At 39.2% G+C, this 21,926-nt stretch overlaps 1 protein-coding gene across 1 annotated transcript; it reads left to right on the top strand.

Annotated features, from left to right (window-relative positions):
* Positions 1-16,333: 16,333 nt before the first annotated feature.
* Positions 16,334-17,467, top strand: LOC147623580 (uncharacterized). The gene is made up of 3 exons (XM_086820860.1): positions 16,334-16,686; positions 16,774-16,847; positions 16,992-17,467. The coding sequence occupies exons 1-3, from the start codon at positions 16,566-16,568 to the stop codon at positions 17,142-17,144; spliced, it is 348 nt and encodes a 115-aa protein (XP_086676986.1). The 5' UTR covers positions 16,334-16,565; the 3' UTR covers positions 17,145-17,467.
* Positions 17,468-21,926: the final 4,459 nt, after the last annotated feature.

Below are 21,926 nucleotides of genomic sequence, written 5' to 3'. Positions count from 1 at the left end.
CAACTTTCATAGTGCCGTTTCATGACACTTATTAATGTCCTCAATTGGACGATCATGTGTGTTAATCCCAAATGGGATTAACATCCCCCCTTCCTAATGTAGGTTATGTCCACAGAACCTGTTATACCCAGGTCTAAAGACCTGGTCACCAAACTCATGTCGGTAGAAGTTCCTTCTAGATTGGAGCTTTTTGAGTGTGCGTCGGAATGCTGAGTGTGCTCTCCAAAATCCTATATCCACCATGTCTTCGAAAGTGATATGCATGTAGCCTAGAAGACATCGTAGTCAGTGGTAGTAAAGCATGATACCCTTGTCAGATGGCCCTTGGTTCATGTCGAACTTCAGGTGTTCTACTTCATACCCATCGTAGGGCTCCTTTGGTTGGTCTATCAGCACCACCACCAATTTTAAAAATCTGACGCTAGCCACAATTGCTGGGTCTGGAATTCTGCGCCATCCACCATGTCTTCGAAAGTGATATGCATGTAGCCTAGAAGACATCGTAGTCAGTGGTAGTAAAGCATGATACCCTTGTCAGATGGCCCTTGGTTCATGTCGAACTTCAGGTGTTCTACTTCATACCCATCGTAGGGCTCCTTTGGTTGGTCTATCAGCACCACCACCAATTTTAAAAATCTGACGCTAGCCACAATTGCTGGGTCTGGAATTCTGCGCCATGCCCTTATCCATGTAAGCATTTGCTATCTTGCTCCTGTATGTTTGCAAATGTTGCTGGTATGAAAATTGGGAAGTTGTAACAAACAGGTGAGTCGCACGTTTTGGCTTCCTGAAATTCCAGCGGTGTTCATCTTCTTTTTACTGGCATGTATAAAGGATCTACCTGCAGTGTTGGTGGCGCGCCCATATACACTTGCCTGTATTCTGGAATTGCCAGGTACTCCTTCCACCAGTCTAGTTGTATGCAGGTACTCCTTCCACCAATCTAGTTGTATGCCAAAGTCTTCCATTCTAGGTTGCCCTTCATTGGTGACTAAGGTGGCATAGCCACCTCTTATGTGCATAGGGTTTGCTTTCCTCCGCCTTCGGAAATACTAGAGCTGATCTCACGAATGTAACAATCCGTATTTCCACAGTAGATCCACTAACTGGGGGTTTGCCAGCTTTGTGTGCCTTGCCACATTCGCACATAATGTACCCTCTCCAACCAATGGAAGTAGTTCTTCTAATTCACGGCGTGGAGCTCGGAGAGGGTATGGCACATTATACTGTTTTGTTGGAGTGATTTTCGAAAAAGGCTCTGGCATGATTTAGCTTGTGGGCTCAAACGGAATTATCTGCATGAGGACTTTGAACATTAACTTTGGCTTCAAAAGAGGGTTGCTAGCACGAATGAAACCCTCGTACTCTGCACCTGTAAAGATTCCAATATGGTATCATCAGTAAATGCCTCAATATTATCTTGCGGGATAGGATGTCATACCTCTTGAGAGTGTCGTGTGGTGGAGATGGGTGAGGTACTAGTATCTCCTTGGGGGCGAGAGTGTTAGTGGGAAAATCTATCTCTGGAGGATTGAAAGATTTGAAAATGCAGACAGCTTGAGATGTGTTAGTAGTTGGCATATTAGGATATGGATTAACTTACCAGTGGCATTAAAATAGACAGGGTAAGTTGATTTTGAAAATGAAGAAGAGGATTCTTCTTGACCCTGACCTGTGCTAGGGGGTAGGTGGCTAGGTTTATGAGACTTAATAAATTCTTGTAAGTTTGGAATTTATTTGGGATTGATAGTGGGATATTCTATGTAGGTAGCATCAAAATTATATTGTACATTTGTTAGCATGGCTTTTAAGTTCTTGTAGATATTAGAATAGAGTTTTAGAATGCCAAAAGGATTATATAAGGTGGACTCACATAAATTTAGATGCTGGTGTGAGTGTTATATACTTCTAGCCACCCATGACTAATAATCCATTGGTAACTATGTGCTACTACCTCATAGTTGTTGGCAGGCATCTCTAGAATGTCATCTGGGACAAACAGGTCTAATTTTTCGACACTGTTGTCCAGAATTTTTGAATTTTGGAGAACGCAACTACGAAGGTTGTAGAGGGTAGAAAAAGATGTCTTGGGGATTAGTTAATACTAAGTCTCCCCGTAAAATTCCCATTATTATGGTAGGATCAACATCTCGTTCAGTATTTTATTTAATTAGGGTTAGTTCTCCTAGGCCTATATCTTCAGCTAGATTTATGTCATACTGCAGTAGAGAAAGTGTTAGTGTAGACAAAAACAAGGTAAGAGTTTGAGGAGAGGACCGAGGAGTTACTGGCAAGTGACCCAACTTGGAGGCACGCTCAAGGAGAAGGCAGAGATCATCACTAGGCTCCGGTCCCGTTGGCTTCTATCTAACTCTTGTAGGAGAGTGTTAGTGTTGCTAAGGAGGTTTGAAATTGTCATTTCTCTGACCATCCTTGCAGCATGTTATTCTTCGAATCTTCTAGTTGCGTCTTCTTGGGCCCGCCTGACTGTTAAACATACAAGAGCTACCACCAAATTATGAGAATGTGATTACCCACTTTGGTTTCCCCCTCTAGAAATAGTGAGCGATTATGCTACACATTTTATCAATGAAGTGGTGGAGCTCTTGCTCAAGGAATTCCTTATGGTGCCATAGAAAGTTGTATCCTTACTACCCACATGCAAATAGCTGAGCTGAAAGCATAAACAAGACTTTGTGTACTATTCTCACCAAGATAATATAAGCATTAATGAGAGGAGTGATTGGGAGCACAAGATACACTTAGCTTTATGGGCCTACCACATGGCATATAAGATGACTGTCTCAAGATCACACCTTTTCAGATTGCATTTAGGCTTGATGTAGTTAGGTCAATGGAATAGCCTTCAAATTCCATCTAGCCATAACCTTAAGGGGAACCATTTCATAGAGAGGTTAGTTGCCTTTGAGTAGCTTAGTGAACAAAGACTGCGATCCACTATCTGCTTAACGGATTGATGGTTGAAAAACTAAGAGGTAAACTACCAACTCAAGGATAAGTGTATGGAGGTAGGAGACATGGTGCTAATGTACAGTGTCAAAACCACAAAATGAAAACTTAAGTATAGAGGCCAAGGTCCATATCGAGTGACAAAGATTTCTCCTTAAGGCGCAGTAAGATAGAGACCCTAGATGGGATTGAGATGGAAGGTTACTATAATGGTAGCAAGCTAAAATGCTACTATGGACCTCTCACCCACAACATGCTTTTCTAAATCCATATGAAAAAAGAGGAGAAACAAGAAGCTAAAAACAAAAGATGGAGGACACACCTCAACAAAAAAAGGCTAAAAGATATTGTAGACCCCCTATTGTATAAATCTTTGTACTTATAGCCAACCTCCATGGTGCAGCTGAGAAACACTCGTAGAACCTACTTGCCCGCAAAGAGAATCTAGCAACATGGCCAACCTTGGTTGATAACCGGGCTAGCCACCATAATGTTTTATCTTGGGAGATCTGGACCTCATTAGGCCACCCACCCGTCACACTACAACCGTCATTGTATTAAATAACGCCCAGTCTATGATCGTCTAACTTGTAATTATTTTGAAGCAGAATTCCTTATTAGATCTAAACCTGTATTGGCTAAGTTTTATGTGATTACATTGAAAGAGAGCATCATCCTCGCATGGATTTGCATTGTCAGGCTAAGGATTGTGACGCTTGAGCTTTCCTTTGGAATGGTTACCATACCCTTGGTGGATGAGGGCACTCTGAATCTATCAACATCATAATCCTTATCCTCTGCTTACAAACCTTTAACACTAAATAACCCTCTCATCTTTCAATGTGTTGACGGTGGGATGACCACCTCCTAAAACCATTATGGAGATCCAAAACCTCACCGGTGAAGATAAAGAACACCTCCCCAACCTCAACCTTAGTAACGCTAAGAAAGAATGAGCACCTAAGAGTGGCTAGCCAAGGAAAGTACGATGCCTATGCAAGGTCTTGGCCCAAAGTCTAGCCACCATGAGCAGAGATACCAAAGCAGGGAACCCCAAAGGCTACCTGTGGTGATAAGCAGAGATCTGCAAAAAGCAGGGAACCGTAAGCAATAAAGTTTTACCCAAACCCCATCAAGCCATTGGATCCTCATCAAGTTGTTTAAAGCCTAGGGCTTCTATGAAGGGAACATGTTTGTCTGGGTCCCTAAAACCTTCCCACCCACATAACCACGGAAGCTAAAAGATCCAAGCAATGGCCTCAACAACCAATATCACCTCAAAATTTGACAGGCTTCGTTAGATCCCAACAAAAAATGCTAGAAGCATAAGGATTCTGCGAAGGATTAAGTCCCAACAAAAGTGCTAGAGGCATAAGGATTCTAAGAAGGCAACCCCCACATCTGGGTGTTAAGATTAAAGAAACCCGTGCCCCAGACCCCTGCAAACACACCCTCGAACATCAAATCTAAGTGGGTATGGAGACATAAAGTCATGCCTTTGGGTGATGCCAACTCTAAAGCTCAAGCAAGAATGGAGAGTAGTGGCTTCCACATCGACTAGATTGTGCTGACACCACATTCCACCACTACCTTCAGAAAAGTTGGAAGAGCTCTTGGACTCTGAGTAGCAAGAGGCAACATTTTGCCGGCCCTACTCACCCTTCTTATTCCCAAACCATCAAAGAAGAGCGAGCCCATAGTGCCAAACCCCAAAGAGAATCATGCACACACTCCTGTGGCATGGCTGAGCAATCCCATGGCTCAAAAAGATTTGCACAAGCCCACTCTAGCTCTATGTACACCTAGGCTTGTTGCTCATGGCCGGCGTTACACATGTTGTAAGCTCAATCATCCCATATCTTTTTACATGAAGCACTTAGCGCGGTTTTGCATAAAAATGAATTACATGAAGTGTAACCACGTTTAGAATAATGTTAACCATTGTGGTTAACATATCCCCCTCCCTAATTCATGTCCATCCTCTGAACTTGCAAGAAGGCTCATCGATAGTAGAGGGAGTATGTGCGGACAAAATTGTGCTGTGATTTTGGGGATGGAAAGCTTTGTAGTTGGTCCAAAAGGTGATCTCCATCATATCTTCAAAGGTTTGGAGATGCCAGTCGGACATTCACTGGATGCGTTCGTAGTAGCCAAAGAGATACTTGAGCATGGGGCCTTTATTGATGTCGAAGGCGAGGCCTTGGTCTCTTTCATGGTAGTGATGCTACATGGGGGAACTCTGCCAAGAGGGTGGTGATGAGGCTAAAAAAGTGGATGGTTGGCGATGATGGTGGGGTCCGATACCTGATCATACTTGGCCGTAAAGCTCCCGTGAAGGCATGCATTTGGGCAAGCATGCTTTCTTCTTTGCATGGGCTTCGAGACCTAGGAGGGCGGAACCATGGAAAGTTAAATTGTAGCTTTGGGTTCCGCTTCTATTTAGTGTGGAAGAAGTCCAAGGCCCATCCACGACAAAGGGGAAGGTAGGCCTGGTTGATGCGGAGATGGTGGGGTGCTTTGCAGTACTCGGCCCAAATCTGTGGCTTGAGGAGGAAGGGACACCACCAAAGTGGCTGTTCACCCATAAGATCAAACATGAGGGGTTGAGCATCGACGAGGCCAGATGTAGCCACTAACGTTGTCGGTACAAGTGATGTCACTTCTAGGCATCCTGCTTAGCGTTGAAGTAGAGACAAAGGACATGAATGTCCATATGGTCTGTGATCTTTGGGTAATGGCTCTTGTTGGAGGTGTTGGCCAACAAGATGTGGATGGGTTGCTCAAATTTGGTGTGGACAAAGGATCGCACCAGTTGAGGGGATGATTGAGGGGGGATCCACCTCATCCTTCTCCCATGGGGGTTGTAGAGGGATTTTGCCTTCTTCTTGGGGGTGGGGGAAGAGAGGTCAGGGGGTTGGGGTTGTCGAGGTGGAGAAGTGCTGAAGGTAGAGGAGGTGGTGTCAAGCGAGGCGTCGAGGAGAGGATATGGGTGTAATGACGCATGTAGTCTATCATGGACATGAGGAGATCCTGGGTGAGGTTAGAGTATCCTTTTGCAAAATTGGGGAGCGCACCATGGGAGGACCAGATTCCTTTAGAGAAGGCCTGTTGTTGTGGGAGCAAAAGCAGCCACCCTGCACCTAGCGGAGGGTGTCTAGGGTGTGGCGCTGAGAGGTAGATGGTCCTCCGTTAGGGTGCGTTGATGAGGGAGAAGGTAGAGATTGGCCACCAGGGCTGGGTGTGGAGTGAAGTAGGGTCTCTTCAAGAACTGGGATGTTCAGCGGATCTCCTCTTCCTTGACTGCTTTTGTGGCATGCCTCCTCCTCCTCCTAGAGATTAGAATGGTGATGCTTAGAGGGGGTGTGGTATGTGAAGGATGTGTCTCAGGGATAGTGGGAGGGATGGTAGCACTACCTTGTAGACAGACATGTGGGGGAAGCTCCTCCCAATTGGCTACATGGTAGAGAACCTTGGTGAGCAGGGATGAGGCTGCCAGCTTGCCCTATGGGTTGAAGTAGATGGTGATTTCTTTATGGAGGTATTCAGCCTTGTTGAGCAACTTGTGCACTTTCTGTGTGTTTAGGCTATGGATGGCATGGCCCCATTGACTTGGTTCATCAAGGCCTCACCTACATGGGAGAGCTGGGTCGGGTGCTTGCCATACTCCTCAAAGCGGTGGCCTGCATGTCATCTCTTGTTTTGGGGAGTGTGAGGGACCACCTCGAGAGAGGAGTCGGAATGCTTGAGAATGGCCATGTGAGCGGTGGGCTAGCAAGCGCGGATTCGTGCAGCAATGTAAGTACTCTTAATTCTATACAATAACTAATGTATGAAATTTTTAAGTTTATATGTAAAATGATTATTGTTATCATAAATGTAACAATCAAACTTTATTTCAGAGACTCATTGCATCCTGACAAAGAGAACATGGATCCACTAGAAGCCAGTAAGGGTTACTCCATGCTGTTATCTTCTGCAATGGTGAAGAAAATTATGACAACCCCAAAATTTGAGGTGGTGAGGAGGTCAATTGTAGAAGATTTTATCAATCAAAATCAAGTTTCTGCTCTTGACATACAAAATTATCTAGATGATGTTGGTATTGGTAGAAAAGGGTGCTAAAAAAATTTTAAACTTATGAAAGCAAAGTTTAAAGCCAAAAAAATCAAAGCAACCATCTTGCCAAAACCTTATCGTGTTGGAAAAGAATGCTTGAAACTCAATGCAAGAATTAATGAATTCATTGGGTCATCCATTCCATATAGAAGCAACATACGTTACACCTCAAGATGAGCTAAAGTATGACCAGGCGAATAACATATTCTTTGATCTTCAATCCGTCCAAAAAGAGATGGTGTAATTTTTCTCTTTAACACTAGAAGAGACAAGAGGAGTGCTCAAATTTGTGATTAAGCTTGATGAATGTGAGGTGATCAAGGAGAAGAAGACTGAAAGAGTTACTATCACATTGATGAATAGAGCTCTTGATAAAACAATTACAAGGATGATAGGTACTTTAGTGTGTAATCAGAGAATAATATCTGGTGGCTTGGCTCATTTGAGGTACGTTATTTATATATATTTCAGCTCCTTCTCTGCGTGTAATTTTTTTTCACTCATACAACTATGGTGTATTGAGTGCAGGTAATTCATGAAGATCACAAAGCATTGTATTGGGTATTCCATCAAAGAAATATTGCAAGTATCATCTCCATGCAAAATCAAGGTGAAACACTTCATGTGAAAGATATTGGGATTTTCTCAGTTGAATGGCACATGGTAGGTACTACTTAACTAAATGCATGTATAAAATATCAGTGTTTTGTTGTAGTGACAATCCAATAACATGTATATTTTGTTGTAGGTGATCTAAAAACAATTAAATGCATGTTCAACATCTCACAAGGAGGTAATGCCAAATGTCCATGTGTATATTGCATGGATTGTGTACAGATAATTGGATTCTGGCAATTGGAAAAAAGCTCCAAACAGACATGAAATGGATCCTAACTTCCGACTTGTGTTGGATATTCCATTGACAAGGGTACATATATGTGTACTACATGCACTATGTAGAATAATTGAAAAGCTTGTTTTCTTATACATTGGCTTTGCTTGGAAACTCATGCCTATATGCAAGAGAAAAAAAGAAATCAAAATAATAGAAAAAGTTCTATAAAAATTTGGCCTACATGAAGGAAAAGTGAAGATCACGGTGGATACAAAGAAGTCAAAAAATGGTGTCAAAGTCAATTGGTGGTGTGAAGGCATGGCGGTTTCTCTCATATCATGTCACAAAACCTAGAAAGAGGGGACCTACTACTATTGCTTTTGAAAAGTGGAAGGCTTTACAGAATGCTGTAAAAGACCATGCAGAGACCATGGAGGTGCACGAATACAAAAAGCTTATGTGTGGAAGGCAATTGACAAGATTTTTTTTTAATGTGGAAAAATCGATTGGAGGTGCAATGACATACAAGAATTGATGACATACAAGAATTGAAGAAAGCATTGGGAAAGTTTAAGGAGTCCATGAAGAATGCATGGATAGATCTTAACATCACACATTACGTGGTAGGTAAACCAAAACTATCAACTTAAAAACACAATCTAATTATTGCTAACATTTGTCAATACTTCATTGCAGCACATTATATATAATCATCTCCCTTGGTTTGTCCAAGAGTATGGAAGTCTAGCAATATGGTCAACCTAAGGAATGGAGAAGTCCCATTACAAAGCAAGAGGAGCATATTTTCGTCATACACAACATGGACGAGGAAAATTAAGAGCAGTTTGAAAATAATTGTTTCAATGGCTCTATAGAAGGATACTACATCTAATAAGGATTAAAAAAGAAGTACAGATATTGAAACCCATGGAAGCATTTTTACAAGCATAAAAAGAAAAAGAAGAGAAGCATACAATAATTCCAATGCCGGTGAAAAGCATGCATAGTGGAGGGCACAAAAAGTTTGTATTAATCAAAGATGGATTGATGTTACAACAGCTTGAAGTTTGTACAAAATGAATGGATTCTATTATAACCTAGCATGTTGTTTCTCATGTCGTTTGTCTTTTGCGATGCCTAGCAGAGCATTTTCCCTTTTTGTATGCACATATCAAATACCTTTCTCGCAAAGGCACATCTATCTTATCTATTTTGGGGCCCTCCATTTGCAAATGAAATGCATCCCAAAATTGTCGAGCTTCAAGTTCACCCTCTTGTACTTTTGTATCCTTAAACCGAATTAAGTGATGCTTCCCGTAGTATGGGAGCTCACTTGGACTTTTAATGCTGTGTGAGAGAGAATATGTAGTGTATGCTATGTAATACCCTACTCTTGATACTTGCAAGTGTGGGCAATAGCCAAAGGTGCGTAATGCAATGATTTTCTCAACAAGAATAATCTTGTGAGAAAACTTTCCTATGGTGTATGAACCTAAGTTTTTTGATAGTTGCTTGAAGATGTGTGACTGAGGAGTCTCTCCCAAAACTTTGAACCCTTTGCCTTCTACCCCTTAATAAGAAGTCATCCTCCTCCACAATCAACTGTAACAAGTAGAAACACAAAACATGTTTATTGAATAATTATAGAAATAATATATACTTAAGATATACATAATTAAACTAACAGGTGAGAAGCTTACCATGTTCCCTTTGTCCTCTACTAACTCGTCTATCCAAATGTTAGACGATCCTTCTCTTGCATTGGCACCTTCGTGCTCAGCCTTCTTGGTCATTGATTTTTCCAAGTGATCAATCTTTAAAGCCCTTTGTAGCTCTTCAAATTCCTCTGTCGTAGAGGAAGGCCTGAGCGCTCATACTCCTCTGCTTTAGTAAAGCAGTATTCAAAAGCATTCTTTGGGACTGACATACTAGATTGCAAGTCATCAAAACTTGCAATCTCTTCTTTGACATCATGAAGATCAATCAAATCTTTTGAGGCCTTGCAAGACTCCAGAATCATAGCCAGTGCATATTCTTCTCGGATGCACATCATAGCCATCACATCATTTAGCAAATAGTATTCATGATCTCCTATAAGAAAGGATGGAAGAAAACCATATCAGAGAGGTCAGGTTGGCTAGCATCAAACGACTCTATTTGAATTATTGTTGAGGACCTCAACCTCTGATATACTAATTAAAGAGCTTTCTTGCTTCTCTTTCTCCAAATCTATTGGTTGCCTTTCCTCATCCTCTGAGTCGCCTTGATTGGTAGGATCCTCTTGTTGGACAAGCATTTATGGTTCACTTTCTTCATGCATCATTTCTGACAAAAATAAAATGAAGCCCACATCGTGTGACACCACCTGATAGTCTCGCGTATGAATGGGGAAATCTCTAACCACCCTCTTCATGGAATCTAGAACTCCTTCCACCTTCTTGTACAGCTGAGATATCTTGGATTTGGTTGATTCAATCTAAAGGTCAGCTATGTGAACAAACCTTCTCCTATCTAGCACGACAGAGAAAGGATATGCTATTTCCCTAAAATTCTCCAGGAGATCTTTCAAATAGTCATGGTGTTGGGATAGCACTCCTATATCAATTCTTGGATTGAACAACCTAAGAAACTTTGAGTAATGACAATTCAACACCAACTTCCGTAGAAACTTATAGAGAAGATATACTCTGGTGGCTTATTCTTTTGTAATGTCAGTTTGCTGAGCCAATCAAAAGCTTCATATTCCCCTTATTCATTTGTAAATTTTGAGAAAAAAACACAATTTGTAATATTAAAATACTGTATAGATAGATACTCTCTCTCTCTCTCTCTCTCTCTCTCTCTCTCTCTCTCTCTCTCTCTCTCTCTCTCTCTCTAAGAAAAGCTTTTTATGCATGCAAGTCTAAACACAAACCTTAAGCAAACTTATCAACAGGAAATGCATTTATAAGGCATAAAAAAAGTCTTTTTGACGATGTACGTAGAGTTAGTTTGGTCTACTCTAGGCCACATTATTTGTAAACTCATTTGTAATATAATAAGCTTATGCACTTTGTACAAAATCTTTGAAAATTGAAAATGTTTTGCAAAAAAATGTCTTGTACCCATCCCGTGATTACTTAATTAGTTAAGAGAATAGTTGGCAAAAAATTGAGCAGATAGGAAAGTAACAATGCTCCACGGCCATCTCAGCGAGAGTACAAGCCACTCAGGGTGGAGTGGGAAAAACAATAGTAAGAAGACAAGGAGGCATGAAGTCCAAACAGGTAGCCAACCCTTAGGCTGAAGAAAACCTCCCGTCGACTCCGTATGTGGCTTCCCCCAAAATCGCTGCGCATCTGGCCTTGCAGAGATTTGCATATACAAAAATGCATTATCATGTAACGTGATTTAATATGACCGACGAAGTTGATAATTCTTTGCATTGTATGATTCTCTCTCGTATTTGTGATACCTATGAGAAAAAAAATAGTTTTATAGTGAATATTTAAGTTATTCTAACAACAATACAACACTTACGTGTCTTCTTCTAATGTAAAATGTGAAGCCGTTAGGTAGGTCTACATGTTCCTCATTCTCGAGGTCCTGTCGGAGTTGTGCTAAGGTGCAGTTTGCACCAATTGAAACCACATATATAATGTCCTCATTTAACTTCATGGTTAGATCAATAATTGGATTGTTGTCTATTTCCTCTAAATCTTGGTACAAAGGCACCAACCTGTTCTGGACTTTGTGCATTCTCATATAATAAAAACACAATATAAAATTTTGGCTTCCAATCATAAACTTGCCAGGCAACTATTTTATGAACAACTTGGCACAAAATGCCATCAACCTTCCTTCTATCCCATCCCTCCTTCAAGCACTCCAACATGACTTCTTGATTCACACTCTTGCAAATCAACATAGTCTTTGTTGCGTGTATATTGGCACTTGAAAAGAAGTTGATAAATACATTGATGGGCATGGGCATTCTTATTCTATTTATTCGGGATGTAATGTTTGGTTTTAAACTTTTTTGCACATCTTGAAAAATTCTACATCTATAGCTTTCACTTATGGTTGATGGACATTGCCAATCAACACTTGTCCACTATGGCAAAGAAATCTTCTCTAGATGCCCAGTCATTTCCAATTTATTTGTGATGACAAAATAGTGGTCGTAAAAAAAAATGCCAGATTCAGCTAATGACTTGGGAGGACTTCCCTTGTACTGCTGATCACCGATCAACCCATGAACCACATCAAAAACACTAATTAGAGGCTCCACTGGCTGCCAATGGCCATTCAAAATATGATGATGGGTAGACATATGAAAAAACCATAAAATATAAAAATATGATTTGAATGTTTCTAGAAAGAAAAAAGCTTTTAACCAAAAACTTACGATTTGGACAATGGTAAGGGAGGTTTTCAGGCCTCCTTCAAAGTCATAGTTCTTTGTACATGAACATATGCTGTACTAAGAGCTCCTTTGTGGTCTTCTTGCTTTGCCCGTAGCCAAAATTAGTGACTCTTGCTTTCCAATTTGAAATGAAGTCATTCCTTGATTGTTCCCTCTTCCTCTTGCATCTTTCTTGTATTAGGACCCAACTCCCCTTGAAAATATTCAAACCAGGGATCCATTAGTTGTCCTCATCTAAAGAATTAGTAACATATATTGCATGTATATTTGTTGAGCGCCTGTGTGTTCATGTAGCCATGTCAATAGAGACACTAGAAGGAGGATGCACTGGAAGGAAAATAGGAGGAAAAAAGAAAACGGGGGGAAGAGTAGGAAAGAAACAAGATGAAATGAAGAAAGTGGAGGGAAAAGAGCATTTAAGGTTGTGCCAATTGTATTTTAATTAAAAGTAAGATGGAAAAGTGGAGGGAAAAGAGCATTTAAGGTTACCAATCGTATTTTATTTTCCCTATGTTCCTCTTGGCCGCCAACTATGACATAATCAGGAGAGAGAGTGTGTTTATTTCTTCTATTTTTTCAAGAAACCATTCCATCTATTTTCATTATTTTTTGCTATTTTTCTCTCTTTTTGAGAGGAAATTTACGTAACTTCAGCCTCTCCCTCATTGTCTGAGAGCTTATTTTCCAAAACCCTTAAAAGGCCCAAGAAAGAGCCACTATTTTCTCTAATGGGTGTTAGCAATGTTAACAGGATTAGCAGGCTCCATTGGCGAGGTTTGACGTGTCACAGAGTTTGCGCGAAGGAGGCTTTGTTGGGTGGGGAATCGTGGTAAAGGAGGCCTCTTTTTGGGTGGCATGATTCTATCTTTGTTGATAATCAGGGGAGTTGTCATTGGTGAAGAGGGGTTTACACCTTGTGGAGGTGAGATTGGCGGCTCCAGCTCTTCATCTGCATAAGGACAATAACTTGACCTGAGGCTAGTTGTAGTGTTATCGTCCTTATGTCCCAATCAATATGACACTAGTTGTGGCCCATCCATCCTCTTCCCAAAAGGATTTATCCTTGCATTGTCCCTACAACCAAGCATGACACAAAACTTTTCTTCCAAGGGATTATTTCCAATGTGAAATAAAATTGTAACAACACCTAGGCACAACAGAATGTGAAGCAACGATGGTGACGGTGGCTAGGGTATGGAGTAAGGTTGGCCTCCTGAGAGAGTGCCATGTGTCATAGGACATTAAATTATGGTTAGCACCCATATCAACAAGTGCTAACTTTTGGGTGAAACTTGTTGGAGTGGTCATTCCTAACCACAAACGGGCAGGTTTCACTTCCCAGTCCTCTTCCTCAAGGTCTACTACCTGAGCCATGTTTACTATGATTTGTTGGCCTCTAAGTTTTGCTTGCCGTTCCTTGGCTTCTCATTGTGCTATTTTTTTCATCTCATTCTGTTTTTGTTTCTCCTCCTTTTTGAGGCGAATTGCTTTTAAGTTGTTCTGCGTGAGTGGTCCATAGTAGCATCGCATTTTTCTACTATTGAAATAATTGGCCATCTCGACACCATCGAGAGTTTGAATGTGCACTACACCTTGTGGGGTTATTTTAGTCACTAGGAAGGGTTCTAGTCCTTTGTATTTAAGTTTTTCTTGTGATTTTTAGTGCTATAGAGGGACTGTATCCCCCTCATTTATCTCTTTGTCCTTGAGTTGGTCATCAAACCAATGCTTGCACATTAGTTTTTCGATAATCATTCCATACACAGCCCTTAGACGCGTTTCATCGAGTTTCTCAAGCTCGAAGAGTCAGTCGCTCAGAACATTGCTGGTGAGTCTTTCGTGTACGGCTACCCTTAAGCTCGAAGAGTCAGTCGCTCAGAACATTGCTGGTGAGTCTTTCGTGTGTACAGCTACCCTTAAGCCTGGCACCAAGAATTCCATAGGCATAACTACTTCAATTCCATATGTTAAATTGAAGGGTGTCATGTTAATAGCCCACTTTATATGTAGTGTGATAAGCCCAGAGTGGAGCCAACAACTTCTGTTCCCAGTTGTTTGCGACTTGCCGAGCTACAGTCTTGGTCAAGATGGTGCATAGGGTCTTGTTAGTGCTTTTTGCTTGGCCATTGACTTGGGGATAATAGGGTGAAGATTTACGATGTGTGACCAGTATTACCTCATTTATGAAGTGGGTGTAACATTGTCACTGACAAGCTCAAAGGGCACCCAAAGCGAGTGATTACACATTGGCAAAGGAATTTAGTCATGGACCTTGCATCGACTTTTCTTGTGGCTCGAGCTTCAACCCATTTGGTGTAGTAGTCCATTGTTGCTGCTATGATATACCAAGCTTGGGTGTGTCAGGCAGCCGGGCTAATGGGACCCACGAAATCAATGCCCCACTTCTCAAATGGTTGTAAGGACATGACGGGGTAGAGGGGCATCTTGTCCTTATTGTGTGTGGAATCACCATCCGTTGGCATTCGTCACATCTTTTGACATATTCGGCCGCATCTCCAAAAAAGGTTGGTCACCATAAGCTTGCTAGAAGGATCTTTCGAGTAGTGTTATTACATGACCTTTTCTCCAAGTACAAGATTTCAACAAATTTTATAAATTACTTTAAATAAGTTAACTACAAGTTAATACATCAACCTTAGAAGTTAATAAGTTACTTTAAATAAGTTAACTACAAGTTAATACATCAACCTTAGAAGAAGAATTAAATGGAAAACTCTCTAACATTCTCCCTATGTGTTCATGTTTGTCTTTGAGTACGTTGGGTCCTACTAGGGGAAGCACTCTTGGGTGTTCACTCCACCCATTCCGTATAATTGAGGAGCTCCTTTTGATCTGGTATTCTCGGCTAATTTATCGGTAAATCTATGGGGTTGATGAGGAGAGTTATTAGCAAAATCTGTTGATGGAGCTCTCTTCTTCACTAGCTGCTTCAATGGTAAGCACCTTCTTGTGTGGGGCCAGCTAGGGGGATGAGAGATGAGAGTTGATGTGATATGGTCTTGCAATGAGTGGTTTTTTTTTGGGGTTTTGGGGGGGGGGGTGATTGGATGGTAGAGATTTTTCATATATGGCAAGAGTTTATAGGCCTCCATGATGTGTGTCCATGTTTGTGAGTAAACCAACGCCCATTGCAAAGTGTGTGTAAACATCCTAGAGACCTCAAATTGGAAGGTTGTGGTACCCTTGGGAGAGGGAGGCTCACAGTTCACAAAAGAAGCCTAGGATTTTAAAAAAAACACACAATTAGCAAAAAGACAGTGAGAGGGGTTCAAAGTATTATGTCTTTGTCATATAATATGAAATGTTGAGAGATCCTTCACTGTTCAGATTTGAGGCCTACAGTAGTAAACGTGGGACCAATGCGGTTGCCATGAGGGACAATTAGCGGAAAAGCCAAGACCCATTAAAAGCCCTGTAGTGACAGTGGTGGCAAGAAGACTGAGAAGAGACAGTGTGTGGTAGAAGGGCTTTATGGCCGCACTAAGCAGTGAGCACTTGCGCTATGAGATCCTTCCCTTCCCTTCCCTGGGAGAGCAGGTAGGTGTAAGGTGGCGCATGCTTTAGAAGGCCAACGGCTAACAGGTTAGCAAGCCAGTCGCTATCCTGTCTCAACTTGCTTCTCACAAACCCGGCAAGAAGGCTGCAGGCTCTGTCGACATGGGCCCTTTCGAAAATGGCCCCTAGTGGCTTGTGAAGAAAAGCTGCTCATTAAATCAAAGCCCTATCAGATGGCCACCAGGATGCTCTCTCTCTCTCTCTCTCTCTCTCTCTCTCTCTCTCTCTCTCTCTCTCTCTCACACACACACACACACACACACACACGCACATGCTCTCTCTCTCTCTCTCTCTCTCTCTCTCTCTCTCTCTCACACACACACACACACACACACACACACGCTCTCTCTCTCTCTCTCTCTCTCTCTCTCTCTCACACACACACACACACACTTTCTCTCTCTCTCTCTCTCTCTCTCTGTGTGTGTGTGTGTGTGTGGTGTTAGTGCCATCATCCTTTTCTTGATGTTGAAGCCCTGATGAATCAATCCAACTTTCTGCAGCTCCTGCTGCCTGTTTGATAGTCATAGTAATCACTTGCTTCTGAGGTATTCTGCGAGTTTTTTTCTAGCCTTTGAAACCTAGAGCCTCAAAACCTTAAGCTTCATGATGCAAGGATTCCAAGCATAGGCACACATTCGGCTCACTTCATCCAATCCCATAATGATCCTCAGAGGGAAACCTCTTGTATTCAACCTCCTAGTTTGCACCAATCTTGTGATTTTAATTGTGGGTCTCCTAATGCTCTCAAGTTACAACCAGAGCTCATCAGCTCATGAAGAAGGTAAGAAATATTTTGAGAATGTGGATCATTAATAGATGGTTGACCATGGAAAGCGCATATATAGTTTGATTGGCATGTTTTCTGCAGAGGAGCCGCCTCTAACAGCCTTAGATAGCAAGCAATCTATGCACCCCGTAGTGGCATCGACCGATAATTATCAGGTATTGCAATGGTTTGTCAGAAAATGTATCATTAATATATATATTGCAATCAAATAGTTAAGGTGTTATCATAACAAACCGATGTGCTAATTATGATTATACGTATGGATATTGTTGATGGGTTTGGGTGCTCTTTTTGTTAAGGTGTATCGAAGGTTGTTCCTATTCAGCTCGAATAAAGCAAAGGCTGAGGAAGAGCATGAAGAGAACAGTACTACGCTACTAGAAAGGGACGCCGGAACTGCATTTCACCTCGACTACAGAAGTCCCAGAACACACCCTCCCAAGAACAATTGATCATCCCCACTATATATTACTTACCATGATCATCGACAATAATTGACGAATATGCAGTCGTGATCTTATATGCTCATCAATCTCGTTTGTAAGCATTATCATAGGCCCAATTAAGTGGCTAATTAGCACGTTGCTTGGCCATCATTTACTAACGCTCGTTATATGGTACACTAATCCAATTATTCATTAGTTGTCGATTATCGAATTGTCCGTGGATATGAAACGCCACTGTTAAAATAACGATCAGTACTTCGATCAAGGGAAGGATAATTAAAAGCAGCAATTGGTAATCAACATCGCCGCGTACTGGTACGACCACGCAAGGCCATGAGGAAATTTATGTAATATTATTCTGTGATAAATAAATCTTTTCTGTTAATCTTCTTCTCCAGCTCACTTCTGTTTTAACGGTTAATAAGTTCAATGTGCTCACTTCTGTTTTAACGGTTAATAAGTTCAATGTATATGGCATATGCTCTGAATTATAACGCGCGCGCGCGCGCGCGCAGTATTAAAAGGTTTCTTTATTGAGTAACTACGTGGTCCTTAATGTTTCTACGATTCTTGGCTACGTGGCACCTCTATGTTCCAAGGTTTTGATGATAGGATACCTTTCATTTTAATCTACTAGCGGACTAAGCCGTGCTTCGCTTTGATATTTTTCCAATTCCTACAATTATATAGGACCTTACCCCCTTTCTAGACTAATAGGATCCTACTGTCTTAGAACCTCCAAATTACATCCAAAACTTACACACGTACACATACACATGTATGTGCACAGAGACACAGAGAACACACACATACACATGCAATTTGCATGCACATAGTATATGTGTGTGTGTGTGTGTGTGTGTGTATATATGTACATGTACACACACACACACACACACACAAACACACATACATAAATTCCTTTTACACAAACACACACACACACACACACAATTTACATAAATACCTTTATATATATGTATATTCTATTTATTATGATTTAAACACATTATGCTCTTTCTATAATAAATATACATATTTATTATGTATTAAATATTATTCATATACATATTTATTATATAATAGATACGTATTTATATGTACTTGTTATTCTTCTATATAGATATTTATTATATACTTAATATATATACATTATTTATTTTAAAATAATTAAATAGATATTTATTATGTAAAGAAATATTTAAATAATATGTAGATAGATGTTTATTATGTAAATAAATAGATATTATATACATTGATATAAAAAGTTTTTATTTACATTTTACACATTTATTATGTATTATATAAATATCTATATTTATTATATAAATATATATTTATAAGTATGTATTTATAATATACTTGTTGCTGTATAATAAGTAAAATTATATATTTTAAATTTTAATATTATTTATTATTTATTTACGTAATAAACATATAAATTAATCTATGTTAACTTTGTATATTTATTCTATAATAAATATGAATATTTAATATATATATAAACTTATTTTATAAATCTACTATAATAAATAAATAACTATGTTTATATGTATATTTATGTGTGTGTGTGTGTGTGTATAAACATAGAAATACACCCACACACACATATATATACACATTGGTTTTGTATTTATTATATCATAAATGTATATTTATCATATAAATATAAATATAAATATATTTATGACTTGTTATACATACATACATACATACATACATACATACATACATACATACATATATATATATATATATATATGAATTTACATAATAAACACACACACACACACACACACACATTCATTTTAATACTTGTGTGTGTGTGTGTGTGTGTGTGTGTGTGTGTGTTTGTGTGAAAGAAAGCAACGTCTAGGTTAGCCTTGGATAAGTTTAATTAACTTGGATTAAGGAAAGCTTGAGAGATTAACACTAAAGACAATGGAAAGTAGAGTGTAATGATATTCCAAAGATTCCAAAGGGTTCAAAAGCCACAATAGTCCTAGAGCACATGCCTTTTATAGTCCCCAAGGCCCATGTGCCTAATCCAACATGTAAATGATCCTAAGTCCATGTGCCTAGGCCCATCCCACGTGCATGTGCATCCTAAAAACACTCTCTCTCTCTCTCTCTCTCTCTCTCTCTCTCTCTCTCTTCTTTTATATGTGTGTGTGTGTGTGTGTACATACATACACATAAATACCTTTTTTAATATCTTAAATTTTTTACAATGTAAACATAAATACACATAAATACCTTTTTTATATCTTAAATTTATTATAATGTAAACATATTATTTTCTTTCTATAACAAATATATATTTTTTTATTAAATAAATAAATAAATATATATATACATTATATATATATATAATTATTATAAATTTACTATAATAAATAAATAAATAAATTTATATTTATATTTATTATAATAAATAAATATATTTATTATACAGATATATAACTATTTACATAATATACATAGAATATTATATCAATTTTTTACTTATTACATAAATATATAGTTTACATAATAAACATATGTTATCACATTAGTCTTTCTCTTAGTATATAAATATATAATTATTTAAATAATAACCATATAAGTTTATTTTTATGATATATTTATTTATTTTATAATAAATTAAATTTAAATATAAATTTATTATATATTTATGAATATATATATATATATATATTTGTTATATATAACAAATAGATGTTTATTATATATATATATATATATATATATATATATATATATATATATATATATATATATATATATACATAATAGACACATAAGTATGTATTTATTTTTATTTATTATGTGTTAAATAAAAATCTATTATATAAATATATATGCATTTATAAGTATATTATATATATATATATATATTTATATATTTATATAAGAAATAAATATGTATATATATTTATAAGTATATATTATTATTATATATATATAATTTAAAATAATTATTTTTTATTATATAATTATTTATATTTTTACATAATAAATATATAAATTTTTATGTGAATATGTGTTTATTTACATAACACACACACACACACACACACACACATATTTTTTAATATCTCTCTCTTTTTTTCATAATAGAAGAAATATTACCAAAAATTACTTTACAAATGGCCACATGGCCGCTAGGTAATGCACTAACTTTTCCTCACTAATTACTCCAAACCATGGGTGTAGCTCGGAGTACCCTCATCCAATATATGGCCGTGTCATTCTCCACGAAATGAGTTGACCACACAAGGAAGAGACTTGCCACAATAGTAACCCTTTTATATGACCTATGTGAGCTGTAATACCAACTTTTACATCAAATATGAAGGCATTCCTAGTTAACTAGATATGCCACAAACCTGTCCACCTGAAAAATGGAAAGAAAACTAAATGTTCTGGGTTATTTGGCCCATTCAGAATCTTGCCAACAATCTAGTCTTTAACCTTTACGGGCCTATCTATCAACAGAATCTATACGCGAGAAAGGAAATCCCACACCTTCTTTGCCACCAGATATGAAATGAAAAGATGCGGGCATGTTTCCAAGCATGTAGTACAAAACACTCAATTACCAAAAGCAATCCGCCGCTTTTGAAACTGGTCTCCTAATGGTAGGCCTCCAACTAGCATGCGCCATAGGAACACCTTTCCTTGATATGGAGTCTTAGACCACCAGCCCTGTAAGATTACTTCCTGAGGCCCTACTATTAGCCTTCTCAGTGATCTAGTGCTTATCTTCCACCATCATATGGTACACTTGATTTGTTGTATGCTGGACAATGTCCTGAGGCTTTCGAAATGCCCAATCTAACCAAGGTTGATGATCCTCCAACTTAGGAATATTACCAAACGATGTAAGCCTTGCCCTCACCTCCTCCCATAACTCCATAACTGTATATATCCACGTGGAACTTGAAAATATTGATGGATTTTTCGAAAAGACAATAAGCGGCCTCTACGTGGGAACAAAGCATCCATAGTTCTCACTAGTCCCAATCGAGCCATTCTATTGAATTTTGGCCGCTCAACAAGTTTGTCAGGCCACTCCAGAAGTCATGAAGTAGCCAACACCTTACCTGCCATAGAATTCAACTGCAACCGCTAATATGAAGGCTTCCATTTAGTGTGTGCTAACACCTCCTTCCATGAGATCATTAAATGAGAAAGGAGAGGTGAAGCCACCACTCGAACCTGTTGGGAACCATTCACTACATCCCACCATGTACCATCGATCTTGGTATTACCATGCATGTGAGATCCCTGTTCCCACCGCACAACGGATTCGGGGTACTAGCAGCAGAAGTAGCACTTCTTGCGCGAGGCAGGGTCCCACACTCGGGGCCTCGTCCACGGATATCCGGACAAAAGACTAATCCGTCGGTTTTTCCAAAACCGAACCCGAAAAAACTTCCCTTATCCGGAAAGCACGGGCAATTCCTCCAGGATAACTTTTTACTCTAACGTAGTCAAGACCATTAATAGTGATCAAACTGATCCGACTGCACCTATAAAGATACTCGGTCAGATCAAGGAAGAAACTTGCACTTGGATCATTGGGATCAACACTTTTTTTCCCATCAAGAGGCACAGCCGTTGATTCCTATCCATAGAACAATTACTATGCGGGACTCACTTCATCTATCGTAATAACGGAAATTGAGTCTCGATTTACGGATCCATCAATCCAGCCTAACCCCATCCGATCCCATGGGTTAGCCAACCGCCCAACCACTGTAGTGATGGGATCCAATTTGGAAT

This window comes from Cibotium barometz, chromosome 26 (assembly GCF_041138505.1).
Source record: "Cibotium barometz isolate CiBa-2024 chromosome 26, ASM4113850v1, whole genome shotgun sequence".
Lineage (NCBI taxonomy): Eukaryota > Viridiplantae > Streptophyta > Polypodiopsida > Cyatheales > Cibotiaceae > Cibotium > Cibotium barometz.
Note: the sequence above shows the minus strand (reverse complement) of the source record. Positions and strands in the feature narration are given on the sequence as shown.

Excerpts from the sequence above, each read along its gene's own strand:
- LOC147623580 (XM_086820860.1), top strand. The coding sequence starts at position 16,566 with ATGATCCTCAGAGGGAAACCTCTTGTATTCAACCTCCTAGTTTGCACC. Across the intron at positions 16,687-16,773 it reads CTCATCAGCTCATGAAGAAG|AGGAGCCGCCTCTAACAGCC; the intron begins GTAAGAAATATT and ends TGTTTTCTGCAG. Across the intron at positions 16,848-16,991 it reads CATCGACCGATAATTATCAG|GTGTATCGAAGGTTGTTCCT; the intron begins GTATTGCAATGG and ends CTTTTTGTTAAG.